General features: G+C 46.3%; 2 protein-coding genes across 3 annotated transcripts; both read left to right on the plus strand.

Moving 5' to 3' along the window:
- Positions 1-208: 208 nt before the first annotated feature.
- Positions 209-22,090, plus strand: LOC129846945 (derlin-1-like). 2 transcript variants are annotated; one of them, XM_055914758.1, is made up of 7 exons: positions 209-588; positions 3,228-3,339; positions 6,423-6,487; positions 10,451-10,477; positions 20,349-20,497; positions 20,597-20,707; positions 20,832-22,090. In XM_055914758.1, the coding sequence occupies exons 1-7, from the start codon at positions 436-438 to the stop codon at positions 20,989-20,991; spliced, it is 777 nt and encodes a 258-aa protein (XP_055770733.1). In that variant the 5' UTR covers positions 209-435; the 3' UTR covers positions 20,992-22,090. The 2 variants fall into 2 exon arrangements, with proteins under 2 accessions (XP_055770733.1, XP_055770734.1); XM_055914759.1 differs by lacking the exons at positions 209-588; positions 3,228-3,339 and adding an exon at positions 3,607-3,646.
- On the plus strand, positions 3,655-6,416 carry LOC129846944 (uncharacterized). Its single transcript, XM_055914757.1, has 3 exons — positions 3,655-3,729; positions 3,766-5,220; positions 5,376-6,416. Exons 2-3 carry the CDS (start codon positions 4,191-4,193, stop codon positions 5,858-5,860), a joined length of 1,515 nt encoding a protein of 504 aa, XP_055770732.1. The 5' UTR covers positions 3,655-3,729; positions 3,766-4,190; the 3' UTR covers positions 5,861-6,416.
- Positions 22,091-23,403: the final 1,313 nt, after the last annotated feature.

Below are 23,403 nucleotides of genomic sequence, written 5' to 3' on the forward strand. Positions count from 1 at the left end.
GTGAAATCCATAGATTATGACCTAATGAATTTCTTTAAATTGACTGATTTCCATATGAACTGCAACTCAGTGCAATCTTAGAAAATGTTGCATGTTGTGTTAATATTTTTGTTCAGTGTAAATCATGAAACAGTTCAACTTCAATGGAGTAACGTCAGAGTTGGGACGTTCCAAGGATCCCTAATAGCAAAGACTGCTGTGCAAATTTGACAGGAAGTGAGCAGTTCATGAGCTAGTCGCGAGAAGATTGAGGTATAATAAGAAGCCACGTCATGAAAACTTGACTGAGGAACCAAACGTTCGTGAATAATTGTTGTCATCGAAAGGGAATTATAACACAAGGGGTATCGTCAGTCGCCACAGGACTTTGGGACTGTTCGTTTGCCTTTAGGCAATTCGTTGACTGTGGTCGTTTTGCCAAGATCGTATGGAAAGATGTCAGATATCGGGGACTGGTTCAAAACAATCCCGTTCATCACCCGGTACTGGTTTGCTGGGTCGATTGCGGTTCCCTTGATAGGTAAACTGGGACTAATCAGTCCCATGTACCTCGTCTTATGGCCAGAGAACTTCTTTCACAAATTTCAGGTAAGTTATGGGCAGTGGTGTTGTTTGTGTGCTACAATTCGCTGTGTTGCTATGATAGCCTAGCATCAAGGCTAGCAGGCCTTGGCTTGTACGAGGGGTGGGAATTCAGTCCAATCACAAAACAAACAGGTTGGACTTCCGGGATGCATGAAGACACTAGTTCAACGATAGGATAGCAGCATTTTCAATAGCAATTATGTACAAATTAACTACATGATTATTTCGAAAGGTTTGGTGAATCTCACAAATATATGATATTCCTGCATGTGTTAATAGGTTTGGTTGAGTGAGGTTTGACCAAAATAATGTCAATACAATTCCAACAGGTGGTGCTATCACATCCTCATCATAACTGGCACCTCCCACATTACATACAGTAGTCATCATGACTCTCAAGCAAGCAAGGGTTTCATCATTGTCTTCTGACAGGTGGCGTCACAACGTGACACTAGACCATTCTTTTGTTACTGGACCCCACCTCTGAAGTGGGTTCACACACACACGCACACGCACACACACACACGGTGTAAAGTTCTTAAGTAAAAATTCTTGAAAGTATGACATAATTATTATTTTATTTTTTAGGTATCTGTACTTTACTATTGATATTTTTGACTACTTCTACTTTTATTTCACTACTTTCCTAAAGAAAATAATGTACTTTTTACTCCATACATTTTCCCTGACACCCAAAAGTACTTGTTATATTTTCAATGCTTAGCAGGATAGGAAAGTGGTCCAATTCACTCACTTATCAAGAGATCTGATCTGGCGGACTCATTAAACACAAATGCTTCGTTTGTAAGTGATGTCTGAGTGTTGTAGTGTGCCCTGGGCTATCCTTAAAAAAATAAAACAAATATTCAAAACATCTTGTTTTCTTTAATATAAGCTATTTTAATTTATTGATACTTTTACTTTTGATACTTCATTCGATTTAAAACCAAATACTTTTACTCAAGTAGTATTTTTTTGGGTGACTTGTGTCATTTTCTATTAAGGTATCTTTTATTTTTACTCAAGTATGATAATTGGGCTATTTTCCACCACGAACACATACAGGGTGAACCGTATCGGTTCACATCTCAGCTGACTACTGGTTGTGATCTTGTGAAGGCAGAGTAGGTTTCCAGTGGCGAGGCCACAGCTGGCACACCTGTGTTGGGCAGTCTGGGCTGTTCCATTGGCGAGGCCACAGCTGGCACACCTGTGTTGGGCAGTCTGGGCTGTTGTTCCATTGGCGAGGCCACAGCTGGCACACCTGTGTTGGGCAGTCTGGGCTGTTGTTCCGTTGGCGAGGCCACAGCTGTCACACCTGTGTTGGGCAGTCTGGGCTGTTCCAGTGGCGAGGCCACAGCTGGCACACCTGTGTTGGGCAGTCTGGGCTGTTGTTCCATTGGCGAGGCCACAGCTGGCACACCTGTGTTGGGCAGTCTGGGCTGTTGTTCCAGTGGCGAGGCCACAGCTGGCACACCTGTGTTGGGCAGTCTGGGCTGTTGTTCCATTGGCGAGGCCACAGCTGTCACACCTGTGTTGGGCAGTCTGGGCTGTTGTTCCATTGGCGAGGCCACAGCTGTCACACCTGTGTTGGGCAGTCTGGGCTGTTGTTCCATTGGCGAGGCCACAGCTGTCACACCTGTGTTGGGCAGTCTGGGCTGTTGTTCCATTGGCGAGGCCACAGCTGGCACACCTGTGTTGGGCAGTCTGGGCTGTTGTTCCAGTGGCGAGGCCACAGCTGGCACACCTGTGTTGGGCAGTCTGGGCTGTTGTTCCATTGGCGAGGCCACAGCTGTCACACCTGTGTTGGGCAGTCTGGGCTGTTGTTCCATTGGCGAGGCCACAGCTGTCACACCTGTGTTGGGCAGTCTGGGCTGTTGTTCTGTTGGCGAGACCACAGCTGGTACACCTGTGCTGGGCAGTCTGGGCTGTTGTTCCATTGGCGAGGCCACAGCTGTCACACCTGTGTTGGGCGGTCTGGGCTGTTGTTCCATTGGGTTTTTGTGTAAACCAGTGCAGTGCCCCAACCTGGTCAGATGGCCCAGGGTGTATGTTTTAGGGTTCTCACGATACCAGTATTGCAATACTTGGAAGTATCGTGGCAACAAAACATGAAGCAGACATCATTTGTTGAGGAAAAAACATTCTGAAGTTGTAAACACACAGCCTTCTGTTAACAGTCACATTAGTCTTTTTCTCCCAACTAGGCTTATATCATAGACTGTTACATACAGGCAGGTTTTAAAGAACCGTAGAGTTTAGTCTGCTTTGGGTTTTCCTGGTATCACAATACGTGGGCTGGTATCCTGAATACCCTAGTGTGTTTACATCAACCAGTGAATGTGACAGTTGAGTTCACATTTTGTCACTGTGACCTGGTGCCCCATTACATCACATGTGAATAAAGTGTTTAGCTGTGGAGGGCCTGCCAAGCTCCAGCTCTCCTCCCACCTGTTACTCCCCCCCCCCACACACACACTAGTTACTGCCCTGGCACCCCCTGCCCCCAGTTACTGCCCTGGCAACCCCCCCCCCCCCGCCCCCCCCCCCCCCCCCCTCTCACACACACCAGTTACTGCCCTGACATGTCCTAAATGCTAACAGACTATGATCTTTCTCTCTCTCTCTATCTCTCTCTACAGGTATGGAGACCAATCACCTCCACCCTATACTTCCCTGTGGGCCCTGGAACAGGCTTCCTCTACCTAGTCAATCTTTATTTCCTCTACCAGTACTCTACCAGGCTGGAGACAGGTGGGTTCACACAGTACTCTAGCAGTACTCTACCAGGCTGGAGACAGGTGGGTTCACACAGTACTCTAGCAGTACCCTACCAGGCTGGAGACAGGTGGGTTCACACAGTACTCTAGCAGTACTCTACCAGGCTGGAGACAGGTAGGTTCACACAGTACTCTAGCAGTACTCTACCAGGCTAGGAACAGGTGGGTTCACACAGTACTCTAGCAGTACTCTACCAGGCTAGGAACAGGTGGGTTCACACAGTACTCTACCAGGCTGGAGACAGGTGGGTTCACACAGTACTCTACCAGGCTGGAGACAGGTGGGTTCACACAGTACTCTACTAGGCTGGAGACAGGTGGGTTCACACAGTACTCTAGCAGTACTCTACTAGGCTGGAGACAGGTGGGTTTACACAGTACTCTACTAGGCTGGAGACAGGTGGGTTCACACAGTACTCTAGCAGTACTCTACTAGGCTGGAGACAGGTGGGTTCACACAGTACTCTAGCAGTACTCTACTAGGCTGGAGACAGGTGGGTTCACACAGTACTCTAGCAGTACTCTACTAGGCTGGAGACAGGTGGGTTCACACAGTACTCTAGCAGTACTCTACTAGGCTGGAGACAGGTGGGTTTACACAGTACTCTACTAGGCTGGAGACAGGTGGGTTCACACAGTACTCTAGCAGTACTCTACTAGGCTGGAGACAGGTGGGTTCACACAGTACTCTAGCAGTACTCTACTAGGCTGGAGACAGGTGGGTTCACATCGTCCTCTAGCAGGGGCCGGTTCGGGACCATGTAACGTTACAGAACGTTCAGATACAAACCTTCATGTTGAATAGGGAGTTGTCAGGGAAACAGAATGAATAGATCTGCAACAAGGTTCAGAATGTTTCACATCACTGAGTCGTCCTATACCCCAGTGGAGACAGGTGGGTTCACGCCAGGTCACAGAGGCTGGAGACAGGCGGGTTCACGCCAGGTCACAGAGGCTGGAGACAGGCGGGTTCACGCCAGGTCACAGAGGCTGGAGACAGGTGGGTTCACGCCAGGTCACAGAGGCTGGAGACAGGCGGGTTCACGCCAGGTCACAGAGGCTGGAGACAGGCGGGTTCACGCCAGGTCACAGAGGCTGGAGACAGGCGGGTTCACGCCAGGTCACAGAGGCTGGAGACAGGTGGGTTCACGCCAGGTCACAGAGGCTGGAGACAGGCGGGTTCACGCCAGGTCACAGAGGCTGGAGACAGGCGGGTTCACGCCAGGTCACAGAGGCTGGAGACAGGCGGGTTCACGCCGGGTCACAGAGGCTGGAGACAGGCGGGTTCACGCCAGGTCACAGAGGCTGGAGACAGGCGGGTTCACGCCAGGTCACAGAGGCTGGAGACAGGTGGGTTCACGCCAGGTCACAGAGGCTGGAGACAGGTGGGTTCACGCCAGGTCACAGAGGCTGGAGACAGGTGGGTTCACGCCAGGTCACAGAGGCTGGAGACAGGTGGGTTCACGCCGGGTCACAGAGGCTGGAGACAGGCGGGTTCACGCCGGGTCACAGAGGCTGGAGACAGGCGGGTTCACGCCGGGTCACAGAGGCTGGAGACAGGCGGGTTCACGCCAGGTCACAGAGGCTGGAGACAGGCGGGTTCACGCCAGGTCACAGAGGCTGGAGACAGGCGGGTTCACGCCAGGTCACATAGGCTGGAGACAGATGGGTTCACGCCAGGTCACAGAGGCTGGAGACAGATGGGTTCACGCCAGGTCACAGAGGCTGGAGACAGGTGGGTTCACGCCAGGTCACAGAGGCTGGAGACAGGTGGGTTCACGCCAGGTCACAGAGGCTGGAGACAGGTGGGTTCACGCCAGGTCACAGAGGCTGGAGACAGGTGGGTTCACGCCAGGTCACAGAGGCTGGAGACAGGCGGGTTCACGCCAGGTCACATAGGCTGGAGACAGGTGGGTTCACGCCAGGTCACAGAGGCTGGGTTCACGCCAGGTCACATAGGCTGGAGACAGGTGGGTTCACGCCAGGTCACAGAGGCTGGGTTCACGCCAGGTCACAGAGGCTGGGTTCACGCCAGGTCACAGAGGCTGGGTTCACGCCAGGTCACAGAGGCTGGGTTCACGCCAGGTCACAGAGGCTGGGTTCACGCCAGGTCACAGAGGCTGGGTTCACGCCAGGTCACAGAGGCTGGGTTCACGCCAGGTCACAGAGGCTGGGTTCACGCCAGGTCACAGAGGCTGGGTTCACGCCAGGTCACAGAGGCTGGGTTCACGCCAGGTCACAGAGGCTGGGTTCACGCCAGGTCACAGAGGCTGGAGACAGGTGGTTTCACGCCAGGTCACAGAGGCTGGAGACAGGTGGGTTCACGCCAGGTCACAGAGGCTGGAGACAGGTGGGTTCACGCCAGGTCACAGAGGCTGGAGACAGGTGGGTTCACTCCAGGTCACAGAGGATGGAGACAGGTGGGTTCAGGTCAGAGGCTAGCTATGGTGACAGTCTGCCAGCTCTCATTAGCCGTTATGTCTGAGGGTAAATAATACATGTTGAGCCTGTCATGTGGAGATATATATACATCCATACACACACACACACACAAGAATGTAGTATGTTTATGGGATAGATGGAGCTGAAAGGTAGGAGAGAGCAGGCTTAAAGAGCAGTGGGCTGTATTGGAACCCATGCTGACAGCGGTACATGGTAGATGCGCTCCAGAGGCAGCGGGTTAGACAGCTAGACCACCCCAGGCCACACCGATCACTTCTCATCGCTAGTCAGGCTCCATTATAGAGCTGATCTGTTACACAACATTAGGACTGTAGGAGGAAGCAGAGCATGTCGTTCACTACACATGGAGCTTTTTCATTCAAATCTTGTGATCATGGTGGGGCTAGGCAATAGAATATGATTTAAATAAATTGCGATGATTAAATAAATAATTGCGCTGTTAGGTCTGTATGTACAGTATTTTGTGATGACACCTATTGCCCGTGGCTCAAATAAAGCTCTCTCAATTTCAATTCAAAGGGGCTTTATTGGCATGGGAAACATGTTTACATGCCAAATGAAATAAACAAACAATCCCTCTCTCTTTTCTTCCAGGGGCGTTTGATGGGCGTCCGGCTGACTTTGTGTTCATGCTGCTCTTCAACTGGCTCTGCATCGTTGTATCCTTTACCTGTTATCAATATGATGCCTTTTATGCAGCTGACAACTTTATCAGTCATAGTAAATCAATTAGCCATACGTTTAACTTATCGTCTCCGTCTGAAAACCTCTTCGTACGTTTAACTTATCGTCTCCGTCTGAAAACCTCTTCGTACGTTTAACTTATCGTCTCGGTCTGAAAACCTCTTCGTTAGTTTAACTTATCGTCTCGGTCTGAAAACCTCTTCGTTAGTTTAACTTATCGTCTCGGTCTGAAAACCTCTTCGTACGTTTAACTTATCGTCTCCGTCTGAAAACCTCTTCGTACGTTTAACTTATCGTCTCCGTCTGAAAACCTCTTCGTACGTTTAACTTATCATCTCCGTCTGAAAACCTCTTCGTACGTTTAACTTATCGTCTCCGTCTGAAAACCTGAAAAGTTTGTTTTGAAGGTTTTCAGGAAAAAGGAACATACCATTATGAAACTTTAAATGTTTTGTGTCCCTGAGTCATGAGAATGGTCAGAGAACATTGAGGGGAGTTAATTTAAAGCGGTAATGTATCTCCAATTTTGTGAATAATTTTTTTACAAGGTTTTCATCAGACAGCGATGTTATGCTGTTTTGTAAATTGTTGAAGGTAGGCTAATAGTTGTTCATGTTTTGTTCCATGAACTGCCATTGTTTTTGCCTCCTGAGTCTAGGCCTTGTTATAGTATGTATTATTAGAGCCGCCCCCTGCCTGTTAAGCTGCCTAGCAACAGTTCAGCCACTGGAAAGGGGCCTATCTACAATCTGTTTCTCTGTACAGCCATGTGGTACAGCCAAACCAGTCTGTTTCTCTGTACAGCCAAACCCCCTGCCTGCTAGTGGTCTAGCTACAGTCTCTGTACAGCCAAACCCCTGCCTGCTAGTGGCCTAGCTACAGTCTCTGTACAGCCAAACCCCTGCCTGCTAGTGGTCTAGCTACAGTATCTGTACAGCCAAACCTCTGCCTGCTAGTGGCCTGGCTACAGTCTCTGTACAGCCAAACCCCTGCCTGCTAGTGGCCTAGTTACAGGCTCTGTACAGCCAACCCCCCTGCCTGCTAGTGGCCTAGCTACAGTCTCTGTACAGCCAACCCCCCTGCCTGCTAGTGGCCTAGCTACAGTCTCTGTACAGCCAAACCCCCTGCCTGCTAGTGGTCTAGCTACAGTCTCTGTACAGCCAACCCCCCTGCCTGCTAGTGGCCTAGCTACAGTCTCTGTACAGCCAAACCCCCTGCCTGCTAGTGGTCTAGCTACAGTCTCTGTACAGCCAACCCCCCTGCCTGCTAGTGGCCTAGCTACAGTCTCTGTACAGCCAAACCCCCTGCCTGCTAGTGGCCTGGCTACAGTCTCTGTACAGCCAAACCCCCTGCCTGCTAGTGGCCTAGCTACAGTCTCTGTACAGCCAAACCCCCTGCCTGCTAGTGGCCTGGCTACAGCCTCTGTACAGCCAAACCCCCCGCCTGCTAGTGGCCTAGTTACAGTGTCTGTACAGCCAAACCCCTGCCTGCTAGTGGCCTAGTTACAGTCTCTGTACAGCCAAACCCCCTGCCTGCTAGTGGCCTGGCTACAGTCTCTGTACAGCCAAACCCCCTGCCTGCTAGTGGCCTAGTTACAGTCTCTGTACAGCCAAACCCCCTGCCTGCTAGTGGTCTAGTTACAGTCTCTGTACAGCCAAACCCCCTGCCTGCTAGTGGCCTGGCTACAGTCTCTGTACAGCCAAACCCCCTGCCTGCTAGTGGCCTAGCTACAGTCTCTGTACAGCCAAATCCCCTGCCTGCTAGTGGCCTAGTTACAGTCTCTGTACAGCCAAACCCCCTGCCTGCTAGTGGTCTAGCTACAGTCTCTGTACAGCCAACCCCCCTGCCTGCTAGTGGTCTAGTTACAGTCTCTGTACAGCCAACCCCCCTGCCTGCTAGTGGCCTGGCTACAGTCTCTGTACAGCCAAACCCCCTGCCTGCTAGTGGCCTGGCTACAGTCTCTGTACAGCCAACCCCCCTGCCTGCTAGTGGCCTAGTTACAGTCTCTGTACAGCCAACCCCCCTGCCTGCTAGTGGCCTAGCTACAGTCTCTGTACAGCCAACCCCGCTGCCTGCTAGTGGCCTGGCTACAGTCTCTGTACAGCCAAACCCCCTGCCTGCTAGTGGCCTGGCTACAGTCTCTGTACATTCAAATCCCCTGCCTGCTAGTGGCCTAGTTACAGTGTCTGTACAGCCAACCCCCTGCCTGCTAGTGGCCTAGTTACAGTCTCTGTACAGCCAAACCCCCTGCCTGCTAGTGGCCTGGCTACAGTCTCTGTACAGCCAAACCCCCTGCCTGCTAGTGGCCTAGTTACAGTCTCTGTACAGCCAAACCCCCTGCCTGCTAGTGGTCTAGCTACAGCCTCTGTACAGCCAAACCCCCTGCCTGCTAGTGGCCTGGCTACAGTCTCTGTACAGCCAAACCCCCTGCCTGCTAGTGGCCTAGTTACAGTCTCTGTACAGCCTAACCCCCTGCCTGCTAGTGGCCTGGCTACAGTCTCTGTACAGCCAAACCCCCTGCCTGCTAGTGGCCTAGCTACAGTCTCTGTACAGCCAAATCCCCTGCCTGCTAGTGGCCTAGTTACAGTCTCTGTACAGCCAAACCCCCTGCCTGCTAGTGGTCTAGCTACAGTCTCTGTACAGCCAACCCCCCTGCCTGCTAGTGGTCTAGTTACAGTCTCTGTACAGCCAACCCCCCTGCCTGCTAGTGGCCTGGCTACAGTCTCTGTACAGCCACACCCCCTGCCTGCTAGTGGCCTAGCTACAGTCTCTGTACAGCCAACCCCCCTGCCTGCTAGTGGCCTGGCTACAGTCGCTGTACAGCCAACCCCCCTGCCTGCTAGTGGCCTGGCTACAGTCTCTGTACAGCCAAATCCCCTGCCTGCTAGTGGTCTAGCTACAGTCTCTGTACAGCCAAACCCCCTGTCTGCTAGTGGCCTGGCTACAGTCTCTGTACAGCCAAACCCCTGCCTGCTAGTGGCCTAGCTACAGTCTCTGTACAGCCAACCCCACTGCCTGCTAGTGGCCTGGCTACAGTCTCTGTACAGCCAACCCCCCTGCCTGCTAGTGGCCTGGCTACAGTCTCTGTACAGCCAACACCCCTGCCTGCTAGTGGCCTGGCTACAGCCTCTGTACAGCCAAATCCCCTGCCTGCTAGTGGCCTAGCTACAGCCTCTGTACAGCCAAATCCCCTGCCTGCTAGTGGCCTAGCTACAGCCTCTGTATAGCCAAATCCCCTGCCTGCTAGTGGCCTAGCTACAGTCTCTGTACAGCCAAACCCCCTGCCTGCTAGTGGCCTAGCTACAGTCTCTGTACAGCCAACCCCCCTGCCTGCTAGTGGCCTGGCTACAGTCTCTGTACAGCCAAACCCCCTGCCTGCTAGTGGTCTAGCTACAGTCTCTGTACAGCCAAACCCCCTGCCTGCTAGTGGTCTGGCTACAGTCTCTGTACAGCCAAACCCCCTGCCTGCTAGTGGCCTGGCTACAGTCTCTGTACAGCCAAACCCCCTGCCTGCTAGTGGCCTAGCTACAGTCTCTGTACAGCCAAACCCCCTGCCTGCTAGTGGCCTGGCTACAGTCTCTACAGCCATGTGGTTAATGCAGGTCATATGGATGGACAACACTACTGACATGAAAGATCTGGTTGACATACAGCCTCTGTCTTTCTGCCCATGCTGCCTCAGTTACTGTGTTGTGGTTCCAGAACCTCAGTACAGCTGGAATGGATCATTAGGCTCCTCTATGCTCCATGACAGAACACAGTAGTTCTGTTGTCAAGTCATCTGTTCCACTGCTTTTCTTTTTGGGTAACGAAAAGGGAAATGACGGTCCGGGTATGTGGCCTGTTTATGTAGAACTAGATGAGAGTTTGATTCAACATGTGTAAAAGAATTGATCCTGACAGGAAGAATACAGGTTTCCTTGACATTGCTTGTGTAGATAACCGGCTTAATGATGGACATGCAGGTACGTTTCTTCCTCCTATTTTCTCTCTGTCCTTAGATTAGAATAATTAAGACTTGTTGCCTTTTTCATTTACCACGACGTTCCAAGACAAATAGTCAAACCCTGCATTAAAGGCTATCAGCCCATCTCTATTGTACCTGCAATCAAGTTTTCAAGAAAATTGACTTTCTAGAAGCAACGTGTCACTGGCCACGACATCATGATGATGTAAAACAATTTGACTGCTGACATGCAAAACATATTGGGACTGAATCAACAGAGGACTAATGGAACAATACCAACACGTACTGTAGTTTGAGTGGATTGTCCCTTTAATCTGTAGAACATCATGTAAACTAGGTTCATTAAGAAGGTCGGATGATCAGACTGGTCCAGTTTATCACGACGGGGAGTTACTGTCGGATGATCAGACTGGTCTAGTTTATCACGACGGGGAGTTACTGTCGGATGATCAGACTGGTCCAGTTTATCACGACGGGGAGTTACTGTCGGATGATCAGACTGGTCCAGTTTATCACGACGGGGAGTTACTGTCGGATGATCAGACTGGTCCAGTTTATCACGACGGGGAGTTACTGTCGGATGATCAGACTGGTCCAGTTTATCACGACGGGGAGTTACTGTCGGATGATCAGACTGGTCCAGTTTATCACGACGGGGAGTTACTGTCTGATGATCAGACTGGTCCAGTTTATTACGACGGGGAGTTACTGTCGGATGATCAGACTGGTCCAGTTTATTACGACGGGGAGTTACTGTCGGATGATCAGACTGGTCCATTTTATCACGACGGGGAGTTGCTGTCGGATGAGCAGACTGGTCCAGTTTATCACGACGGGGAGTTGCTGTCGGATGAGCAGACTGGTCTAGTTTATCACGACGGGGAGTTACTGTCGGATGACCAGACTGGTCCAGTTTATCACGACGGGGAGTTACTGTCGGATGAGCAGACTGGTCCAGTTTATCACGACGGGGAGTTACTGTCGGATGATCAGACTGGTCCAGTTTATCACGACGGGGAGTTACTGGTGGATGATCAGACTGGTCTAGTCTGCTGTATCTTGTTTCACAGAGGGGCCGACAATCGGGCTGTGTCCCAAATGGCACCCTATTCCCTTTTCTGTGCAGTCTGGTCAAAAGTAGTGCACTAAATAGGGAATAGGGTGCCATTTGGGACAGTCCCTCAGACAGCTCTAAGTCTTCAGTCTCTGACAGCTAAGAGACTAGTTGTCCGCTTCAGTGCTACTGACCATAAATCTACCAGAGGTCATCACAACCACTGTCATTTAGTGTAAACAAACTGGACACTTCCGTGGTCACCGTGACAATAAGAACTATGCCATCTACAGCTTCAGTGCTAAGGTATCTCTGCTGACTGTGTGCTGCCGTGTCGCTGCAGCAGCCGTGTCGCTGCAGCAGCCGTGTCGCTGCAGCAGCCGTGTCTTGGCCAGTTGGTTTGTAAAAATGGGAGGATGTATCTATAACCTACATTATTAGATAAAACTAATGAACTCTGTACCGGTACCCCTGTATATAGCCTCCACATTGACTCTGTATGGTAACCCTGTATATAGCCTCCACATTGACTCTGTACCGATACCCCCTGTATATAGCCTCCACATTGACTCTGTACCGTAACACCCTGTATATAGCCTCCACATTGACTCTGTACCGGTACCCCCTGTATATAGTCTCCACATTGACTCTGTACCGGTACCCCCTGTATATAGCCTCCACATTGACTCTGTACCGGTACCCCCTGTATATAGCCTCCACATTGACTCTGTACCGGTACCCCCTGTATATAGCCTCCACATTGACTCTGTACCGGTACCCCCTGTATATAGCCTCCACATTGACTCTGAATGGTACCCCCTGTATATAGCCTCCACATTGACTCTGTACCGGTACCCCCTGTATATAGCCTCCACATTGACTCTGTACCGGCACCCCCTGTATATAGCCTCCACACTGACTCTGAATGGTACCCCCTGTATATAGCCTCCGCATTGACTCTGTACCGGTACCCCCTGTATATAGCCTCCACACTGACTCTGAATGGTACCCCCTGTATATAGCCTCCACATTGACTCTGTACCGGTACCCCCTGTATATAGCCATCACATTGACTCTGTACCGGTGCCCCCTGTATATAGCCATCACATTGACTCTGTACCGGTGCCCCCTGTACATAGCCTCCACATTGACTCTGTACCGGTACCCCCTGTATATAGCCTCCAGATTGACTCTGTACCGGTACCCCCTGTATATAGCCTCCACATTGACTCTGTACCGGTACCCCCTGTATATAGCCTCCACATTGACTCTGTACCGGTACCCCCTGTATATAGCCTCCACATTGACTCTGTACCGGTACCCCCTGTATATAGCCTCACTATTGTTATTTTACTGCTGCTCTTAAATTATTTGTTTTATATTTTACTTATTGTTTTACTTAACACTTATTTTTCTTAACTGCATTGTTGGTTAAGGGCTTGTAAGTCAGCATTTCACTGTGAGGTCTACTACACCTGTTGTATTCAGCATTTCACTGTGAGGTCTACTACACCTGTTGTATTCAGCATTTCACTGTAAGGTCTACTACACCTGTTGTATTCAGCATTTCACTGTAAGGTCTACCTTCACCTGTTGTATTCAGCATTTCACTGTGAGGTCTACTACACCTGTTGTATTCAGCATTTCACTGTAAGGTCTACCTTCACCTGTTGTATTCAGCATTTCACTGTGAGGTCTACTACACCTGTTGTATTCAGCATTTCACTGTGAGGTCTACTACACCTGTTGTATTCAGCATTTCACTGTAAGGTCTACCTTCACCTGTTGTATTCAGCATTTCACTGTAAGGTCTACCTTCACCTGTTGTATTCAGCATTTCACTGTGAGGTCTGCTACACCTGTTGTATTCAGCATTTCACTGTGAGGTCTACTACACCTGTTGTATTCAGCATTTCACTGTAAGGTCTACCTTCACCTGTTGTATTCAGCATTTCACTGTGAGGTCTACTACACCTGTTGTATTCAGCATTTCACTGTGAGGTCTACTACACCTGTTGTATTCAGCATTTCACTGTATGGTCTACCTTCACCTGTTGTATTCAGCATTTCACTGTAAGGTCTACCTTCACCTGTTGTATTCAGCATTTCACTGTAAGGTCTACCTTCACCTGTTGTATTCAGCATTTCACTGTGAGGTCTACTACACCTGTTGTATTCAGCATTTCACTGTGAGGTCTACTACACCTGTTGTATTCAGCATTTCACTGTAAGGTCTACCTACACCTGTTGTATTCAGCATTTCACTGTAAGGTCTACTACACCTGTTGTATTCAGCATTTCACTGTAAGGTCTACTACACTTGTTGTATTCAGCATTTCACTGTAAGGTTTACTACACTTGTTGTATTCAGCATTTCACTGTAAGGTCTACTACACTTGTTGTATTCAGCATTTCACTGTAAGGTTTACTACACCTGTTGTATTCAGCATTTCACTGTAAGGTCTACTACACTTGTTGTATTCAGCATTTCACTGTAAGGTTTACTACACTTGTTGTATTCAGCATTTCACTGTAAGGTCTACTACACCTGTTGTATTCAGCATTTCACTGTAAGGTCTACCTACACCTGTTGTAGTCAGCATTTCACTGTAAGGTTTACTACACTTGTTGTATTCAGCATTTCACTGTAAGGTTTACTACACCTGTTGTATTCAGCATTTCACTGTGAGGTCTACTACACTTGTTGTATTCAGCATTTCACTGTAAGGTCTACTACACTTGTTGTATTCAGCATTTCAGTGTAATGTCTACCTACACTTGTTGTATTCAGCATTTCAGTGTAATGTCTACCTACACTTGTTGTATTCAGCATTTCACTGTGAGGTCTACCTACACTTGTTGTATTCAGCATTTCACTGTGAGGTCTACTACACCTGTTGTATTCAGCATTTCACTGTAAGGTCTACCTACACTTGTTGTATTCAGCATTTCACTGTAATGTCTACCTACACTTGTTGTATTCAGCATTTCACTGTGAGGTCTACTACACCTGTTGTATTCAGCATTTCACTGTGAGGTCTACCTACACCTGTTGTATTCAGCATTTCACTGTAAGGTCTACACCTGTTGTATTCAGCATTTCACTGTGAGGTCTACTACACTTGTTGTATTCAGCATTTCACTGTAAGGTTTACTACACTTGTTGTATTCAGCATTTCACTGTAAGGTCTACTACACTTGTTGTATTCAGCATTTCACTGTAAGGTCTACTACACTTGTTGTATTCAGCATTTCACTGTAAGGTTTACTACACTTGTTGTATTCAGCATTTCACTGTAAGGTCTACTACACTTGTTGTATTCAGCATTTCACTGTAAGGTCTACTACACCTGTTGTATTCAGCATTTCACTGTAAGGTCTACCTACACCTGTTGTAGTCAGCATTTCACTGTAAGGTTTACTACACTTGTTGTATTCAGCATTTCACTGTAAGGTTTACTACACCTGTTGTATTCAGCATTTCACTGTAAGGTCTACCTACACCTGTTGTATTCAGCATTTCACTGTGAGGTCTACCTACACCTGTTGTATTCAGCATTTCACTGTAAGGTCTACCTTCACCTGTTGTAGTCAGCATTTCACTGTGAGGTCTACTACACCTGTTGTATTCAGCATTTCACTGTAAGGTCTACCTACACCTGTTGTATTCAGCATTTCACTGTAAGGTCTACTACACTTGTTGTATTCAGCATTTCACTGTAAGGTCTACCTACACCTGTTGTATTCAGCATTTCACTGTAAGGTCTACTACACTTGTTGTATTCAGCATTTCACTGTAAGGTCTACTACACTTGTTGTATTCAGCATTTCACTGTAAGGTCTACACCTGTTGTATTCAGCATTTCACTGTAAGGTCTACTACACCTGTTGTATTCAGCATTTCACTGTGAGGTCTACTACACTTGTTGTATTCAGCATTTCACTGTGAGGTCTACTACACTTGTTGTATTCAGCATTTCACTGTAAGGTCTACCTACACCTGTTGTATTCAGCATTTCACTGTAAGGTCTACCTACACCTGTTGTATTCAGCATTTCACTGTAAGGTCTACCTACACCTGTTGTATTCAGCATTTCACTGTAAGGTCTACACCTGTTGTATTCAGCATTTCACTGTAAGGTCTACTACACCTGTTGTATTCAGCATTTCACTGTGAGGTCTACTACACTTGTTGTATTCAGCATTTCACTGTAAGGTCTACCTACACCTGTTGTATTCAGCATTTCACTGTAAGGTCTACCTACACCTGTTGTATTCAGCATTTCACTGTAAGGTCTACTACACTTGTTGTATTCAGCATTTCACTGTAAGGTCTACTACACCTGTTGTATTCAGCATTTCACTGTGAGGTCTACTACACTTGTTGTATTCAGCATTTCACTGTAAGGTCTACCTACACCTGTTGTATTCAGCATTTCACTGTAAGGTCTACCTACACCTGTTGTATTCAGCATTTCACTGTAAGGTCTACTACACTTGTTGTATTCAGCATTTCACTGTAAGGTCTACTACACCTGTTGTATTCAGCATTTCACTGTAAGGTCTACTACACCTGTTGTATTCAGCATTTCACTGTAAGGTCTACTACACTTGTTGTATTCAGCATTTCACTGTAAGGTCTACTACACCTGTTGTATTCAGCATTTCACTGTAAGGTCTACTACACTTGTTGTATTCAGCATTTCACTGTAAGGTTTACTACACTTGTTGTATTCAGCATTTCACTGTAAGGTCTACTACACTTGTTGTATTCAGCATTTCACTGTAAGGTTTACTACACCTGTTGTATTCAGCATTTCACTGTAAGGTCTACTACACTTGTTGTATTCAGCATTTCACTGTAAGGTTTACTACACTTGTTGTATTCAGCATTTCACTGTAAGGTCTACTACACCTGTTGTATTCAGCATTTCACTGTAAGGTCTACCTACACCTGTTGTAGTCAGCATTTCACTGTAAGGTTTACTACACTTGTTGTATTCAGCATTTCACTGTAAGGTTTACTACACCTGTTGTATTCAGCATTTCACTGTGAGGTCTACTACACTTGTTGTATTCAGCATTTCACTGTGAGGTCTACTACACTTGTTGTATTCAGCATTTCACTGTGAGGTCTACTACACTTGTTGTATTCAGCATTTCACTGTAAGGTCTACTACACTTGTTGTATTCAGCATTTCACTGTAAGGTCTACTACACCTGTTGTATTCAGCATTTCACTGTAAGGTCTACTACACTTGTTGTATTCAGCATTTCACTGTAAGGTCTACCTACACTTGTTGTATTCAGCATTTCACTGTAAGGTCTACCTACACTTGTTGTATTCAGCATTTCACTGTAAGGTCTACCTACACTTGTTGTATTCAGCATTTCAGTGTGAGGTCTACCTACACTTGTTGTATTCAGCATTTCACTGTGAGGTCTACTACACCTGTTGTATTCAGCATTTCACTGTAAGGTCTACCTACACTTGTTGTATTCAGCATTTCACTGTAATGTCTACCTACACTTGTTGTATTCAGCATTTCACTGTGAGGTCTACTACACCTGTTGTATTCAGCATTTCACTGTAAGGTCTACCTACACCTGTTGTATTCAGCATTTCACTGTAAGGTCTACACCTGTTGTATTCAGCATTTCACTGTAAGGTCTACTACACCTGTTGTATTCAGCATTTCACTGTGAGGTCTACTACACTTGTTGTATTCAGCATTTCACTGTAAGGTCTACCTACACCTGTTGTATTCAGCATTTCACTGTAAGGTCTACTACACTTGTTGTATTCAGCATTTCACTGTAAGGTCTACTACACCTGTTGTATTCAGCATTTCACTGTAAGGTCTACTACACCTGTTGTATTCAGCATTTCACTGTAAGGTCTACTACACTTGTTGTATTCAGCATTTCACTGTAAGGTCTACTACACCTGTTGTATTCAGCATTTCACTGTAAGGTCTACTACACTTGTTGTATTCAGCATTTCACTGTAAGGTTTACTACACTTGTTGTATTCAGCATTTCACTGTAAGGTCTACTACACTTGTTGTATTCAGCATTTCACTGTAAGGTTTACTACACCTGTTGTATTCAGCATTTCACTGTAAGGTCTACTACACTTGTTGTATTCAGCATTTCACTGTAAGGTTTACTACACTTGTTGTATTCAGCATTTCACTGTAAGGTCTACTACACCTGTTGTATTCAGCATTTCACTGTAAGGTCTACCTACACCTGTTGTAGTCAGCATTTCACTGTAAGGTTTACTACACTTGTTGTATTCAGCATTTCACTGTAAGGTTTACTACACCTGTTGTATTCAGCATTTCACTGTGAGGTCTACTACACTTGTTGTATTCAGCATTTCACTGTGAGGTCTACTACACTTGTTGTATTCAGCATTTCACTGTGAGGTCTACTACACTTGTTGTATTCAGCATTTCACTGTGAGGTCTACTACACTTGTTGTATTCAGCATTTCACTGTAAGGTCTACTACACCTGTTGTATTCAGCATTTCACTGTAAGGTCTACTACACTTGTTGTATTCAGCATTTCACTGTAAGGTCTACCTACACTTGTTGTATTCAGCATTTCACTGTAAGGTCTACCTACACTTGTTGTATTCAGCATTTCAGTGTGAGGTCTACCTACACTTGTTGTATTCAGCATTTCACTGTGAGGTCTACTACACCTGTTGTATTCAGCATTTCACTGTAAGGTCTACCTACACTTGTTGTATTCAGCATTTCACTGTAATGTCTACCTACACTTGTTGTATTCAGCATTTCACTGTGAGGTCTACTACACCTGTTGTATTCAGCATTTCACTGTAAGGTCTACCTACACCTGTTGTATTCAGCATTTCACTGTAAGGTCTACCTACACCTGTTGTATTCAGCATTTCACTGTAAGGTCTACTACACCTGTTGTATTCAGCATTTCACTGTGAGGTCTACTACACTTGTTGTATTCAGCATTTCACTGTAAGGTCTACCTACACCTGTTGTATTCAGCATTTCACTGTAAGGTCTACCTACACCTGTTGTATTCAGCATTTCACTGTAAGGTCTACTACACTTGTTGTATTCAGCATTTCACTGTAAGGTCTACTACACCTGTTGTATTCAGCATTTCACTGTAAGGTCTACTACACCTGTTGTATTCAGCATTTCACTGTAAGGTCTACTACACTTGTTGTATTCAGCATTTCACTGTAAGGTCTACTACACCTGTTGTATTCAGCATTTCACTGTAAGGTCTACTACACTTGTTTTATTCAGCATTTCACTGTAAGGTTTACTACACTTGTTGTATTCAGCATTTCACTGTAAGGTCTACTACACTTGTTGTATTCAGCATTTCACTGTAAGGTCTACCTACACTTGTTGTATTCAGCATTTCACTGTAATGTCTACCTACACTTGTTGTATTCAGCATTTCACTGTGAGGTCTACTACACCTGTTGTATTCAGCATTTCACTGTAAGGTCTACCTACACCTGTTGTATTCAGCATTTCACTGTAAGGTCTACACCTGTTGTATTCAGCATTTCACTGTAAGGTCTACTACACCTGTTGTATTCAGCATTTCACTGTGAGGTCTACTACACTTGTTGTATTCAGCATTTCACTGTAAGGTCTACCTACACCTGTTGTATTCAGCATTTCACTGTAAGGTCTACCTACACCTGTTGTATTCAGCATTTCACTGTAAGGTCTACTACACTTGTTGTATTCAGCATTTCACTGTAAGGTCTACTACACCTGTTGTATTCAGCATTTCACTGTAAGGTCTACTACACCTGTTGTATTCAGCATTTCACTGTAAGGTCTACTACACCTGTTGTATTCAGCATTTCACTGTAAGGTCTACTACACTTGTTGTATTCAGCATTTCACTGTAAGGTCTACTACACTTGTTGTATTCAGCATTTCACTGTAAGGTTTACTACACTTGTTGTATTCAGCATTTCACTGTAAGGTCTACTACACTTGTTGTATTCAGCATTTCACTGTAAGGTTTACTACACCTGTTGTATTCAGCATTTCACTGTAAGGTTTACTACACCTGTTGTATTCAGCATTTCACTGTAAGGTCTACTACACTTGTTGTATTCAGCATTTCACTGTAAGGTCTACTACACCTGTTGTATTCAGCATTTCACTGTAAGGTCTACTACACCTGTTGTATTCAGCATTTCACTGTAAGGTCTACCTACACCTGTTGTATTCAGCATTTCACTGTAAGGTCTACTACACTTGTTGTATTCAGCATTTCACTGTAAGGTCTACCTTCACCTGTTGTATTCAGCATTTCACTGTAAGGTCTACCTTCACCTGTTGTATTCAGCATTTCACTGTAAGGTCTACCTTCACCTGTTGTATTCAGCATTTCACTGTAAGGTCTACCTTCACCTGTTGTATTCAGCATTTCACTGTAAGGTCTACCTTCACCTGTTGTATTCAGCATTTCACTGTAAGATCTACCTTCACCTGTTGTATTCAGCATTTCACTGTAAGGTCTACCTTCACCTGTTGTATTCAGCATTTCACTGTAAGATCTACCTTCACCTGTTGTATTCAGCATTTCACTGTAAGGTCTACCTTCACCTGTTGTATTCAGCATTTCACTGTAAGGTCTACTACACCTGTTGTATTCAGCATTTCACTGTAAGGTCTACCTTCACCTGTTGTATTCGGCATTTCACTGTAAGGTCTACCTTCACCTGTTGTATTCGGCGCATGTGACAAATACAATTTGATTTGAAAATATGCAAATGCTGTTGTGTTTTCCAGCTCCTGATGATCCCGTTGATAATGTCCGTCCTGTACGTGTGGGCTCAGCTGAACAGAGAAACCATCGTCTCCTTCTGGTTCGGGACACGCTTCAAAGCATGTTATCTACCCTGGGTCATCCTCGGGTTCAACTACATTATTGGGGGCTCGTAAGTAGTTCCATTATTTAGTCAACAATCCAACATGTTAGAACTACATCTGAACAGAAATGTCAAAATCCTAAATGTCTTGGTTGTTCTCATCTCCAGTGTTGTCAATGAACTGATTGGGAACCTGGTGGGTCATCTGTACTTCTTCCTGATGTTTAAATACCCCATGGACCTGGGAGGCAGGTCCTTCCTGTCAACACCTGACTTCCTGTGAGTTCCTCTGCCTGTCATGTGTTGATGAACACAGCCCTGTTGTCCTCTGTGATTCCTTCTTCTACATGTCAGAGATGCATGTCTGTTTTAATACAGTTGCTTTCTTCTGTCTCCTCTACAGGTACCGCTTCCTGCCCAACAGACGAGGGGGTGTGTCTGGGTTTGGAGCTCCACCCAGCAGGAGACCTGCAGCTCCCGAGGCCGGTGGTGGTGGAGGAGGTGGAGGAGGTATGGGAGGACGTCATGCCTGGGGAGCTGGCTTCCGTCTAGGGGACGACTGAGGAGACTGTCCTACCGAGTAGCAGGACAAAGACTCTTGTCTCCACTCCTCAAGACTACTGCCGATGTCCAAATGATGCAGAAGAAAGCAGATTGTTTTTGTATCCAACTCCCCTTCCTTTGGACTGTTCAGAAAAGATCTCAGCTGTGGATATGATCAGCATGTTATTCTTTCAGTGCTCTCTTTTACACAAGATGCCATATCTGATTACACTGTAATTACAGGGCTCCTCCGAACCAGTGTGTTGCCTCAGCCAGCCTTTTCAGAGCGTGGGTTTGGCTATTTAGAAAAGCATTGTTCTGGGAGAGAACAGGCGAGCACTAAGGACTGAATTCTCTCTGCTCCTCTCTCCTTTAAATAGAACACGGGGCAACAGCAACACTCACGCTGGCTGTGTAGATAGAGGCTCATATATAATAAAACAAAACAATATTTCTTGTTCACCCCCCCCCCCCCCCCCCAGTCTGCGCTGTTGTATGATCACACTGCCACACTGAATGTTTGTCTGTTTTGAATGGGGGAGTAGAGTAGAAGAAAATCTAATCTTCAACATAGTATAATGATGCAGTTTGTATTGTGAGAGATGCCTACAGTACGTGCTCCGACTGTCCCAGTAGATGCTTTGGATCCATAAAACTGCAGTGTCATGGTTCTGTTTCTCCTTTGATTTAGCTCTGCAACACGGCAATTAAATGAAACTGCAAGATTTGATGAATACCCCCAGTTGGCGTGAAATGGGTATCAACTGTTTTCACGATGAGTAATTTGCTTGTTGCCAACTTGATTTTCATTCAGAAGATGATCCAGTCTAAATAGCAGCACACTTGTCTTGAGGATGACTAGTTAGTTAAATCACCAGGGTTAGGGTCAATTTCAATTCAAGAAGTTAACTGAAAATAGTTGTTTCTCCCCTCAGAAGTATTGAGGAAAAGGAATTTACCCCGACACACATGTACAGTGACCCTTATCTTTCAGTTGAGTATCTTGTTTTTTTTGGCTGGGTCTGCTTCTCTAACTTTTGTACAATGCCATTTTGTACTTGAGTAAACAGAACGTGACAACTTTTCAGTTTTTGTTGCATAAAAAATCTTTGAACATTGTACTGACGTAATCAAATCCTGTGCACTTCTCCATCTCAATTGCATGTCTCTGGAACAGAATATTCTTAAAGGACACAGGAAAGGGGGGAAATGGAGAATAAGGCAGCCCATATACACTGAACACCAAACATTAACACTCTTTCTGTGACAGACTGACCAGGCGAAAGCTATGTTCCTTTGTCATTTGTTATTCACTTGAATCGGTGTAGATAAAGGGGAGGAGACAGGCTGAAGAAGGATTTTGGAGACATGGATTGTGTAACATTCAAAGGGTGAATGGGCAAGACAAAATGCAAGTGCCTTTGAACGGGGTATGGTCTGGTTTTTGACAAGAATTGCAATGCTGCTGGGTTTTTCACGCTCAAGTTTCCCATGTGTATCAAGAATGATCCACCCAGCCAACTTGACACGACGCTTTGGAGTCAACATGGATCAGCATCTCTGTGAATGCTTTCAACACCTTGTAGTCCACGCTCTGAAGAATTTAGGCTGTTCTGAGGGGAAAAGGGGGTGCAACTCAATATTTGGTATATCTAGAGTGTGCGTTTCCCCTAGAGTTGATTGACATGCCCGCTTAATCTAATCAGCATAATACCAAAATCAGTCTGTTTTTGTTGTTGCATGGGCCAGTCCTCAAATCAGCATAATACCAGTCTGTTTTTGTTGTTGCATGGGCCAGTCCTCTAATCAGCATAATACCAGTCTGTTTTTGTTGTTGCATGGGCCAGTCCTCTAATCAGCATAATACCAGTCTGTTTTTGTTGTTGCATGGGCCAGTCCTCTAATCAGCATAATACCAGTCTGTTTTTGTTGTTGCATGGGCCAGTCCTCTAATCAGCATAATACCAGTCTGTTTTTGTTGTTGCATGGGCCAGTCCTCTAATCAGCGTAATACCAGTCTGTTTTTGTTGTTGCATGGGCCAGTCCTCTAATCAGCATAATACCAGTCTGTTTTTGTTGTTGCATGGGCCAGTCCTCAAATCAACGCATCTACTGTGGAAGGCGGCAGAGCTACAGCTGTATTTTGTCAGACCAGGAGACATCCTGAAAATCGGTTTTCTCACATATCTTTATTGTCCGAAAGGTTTGGGCTACAAACTACTACGACCAGTCTATGGAAAGATGACTCACAAACACAATGGTGTTCTCCATTTTGCTCTACGACCTCCACAAGTGTCACGGTACCAGGCTGAAAAATGAATGGAAGTGAAAAGGTTATTTCCAAGAAAGGTTCCACGGTCAAATTAAACCCCCCCCCCCCCCCCCTCTAAGCTTTCTTACATCTCCCAGAAATAGGCCAGACACTTTAAAAC

This window comes from Salvelinus fontinalis, unplaced genomic scaffold (genome assembly GCF_029448725.1).
Source record: "Salvelinus fontinalis isolate EN_2023a unplaced genomic scaffold, ASM2944872v1 scaffold_0661, whole genome shotgun sequence".
NCBI classification, from domain to species: Eukaryota; Metazoa; Chordata; class Actinopteri; order Salmoniformes; family Salmonidae; genus Salvelinus; species Salvelinus fontinalis.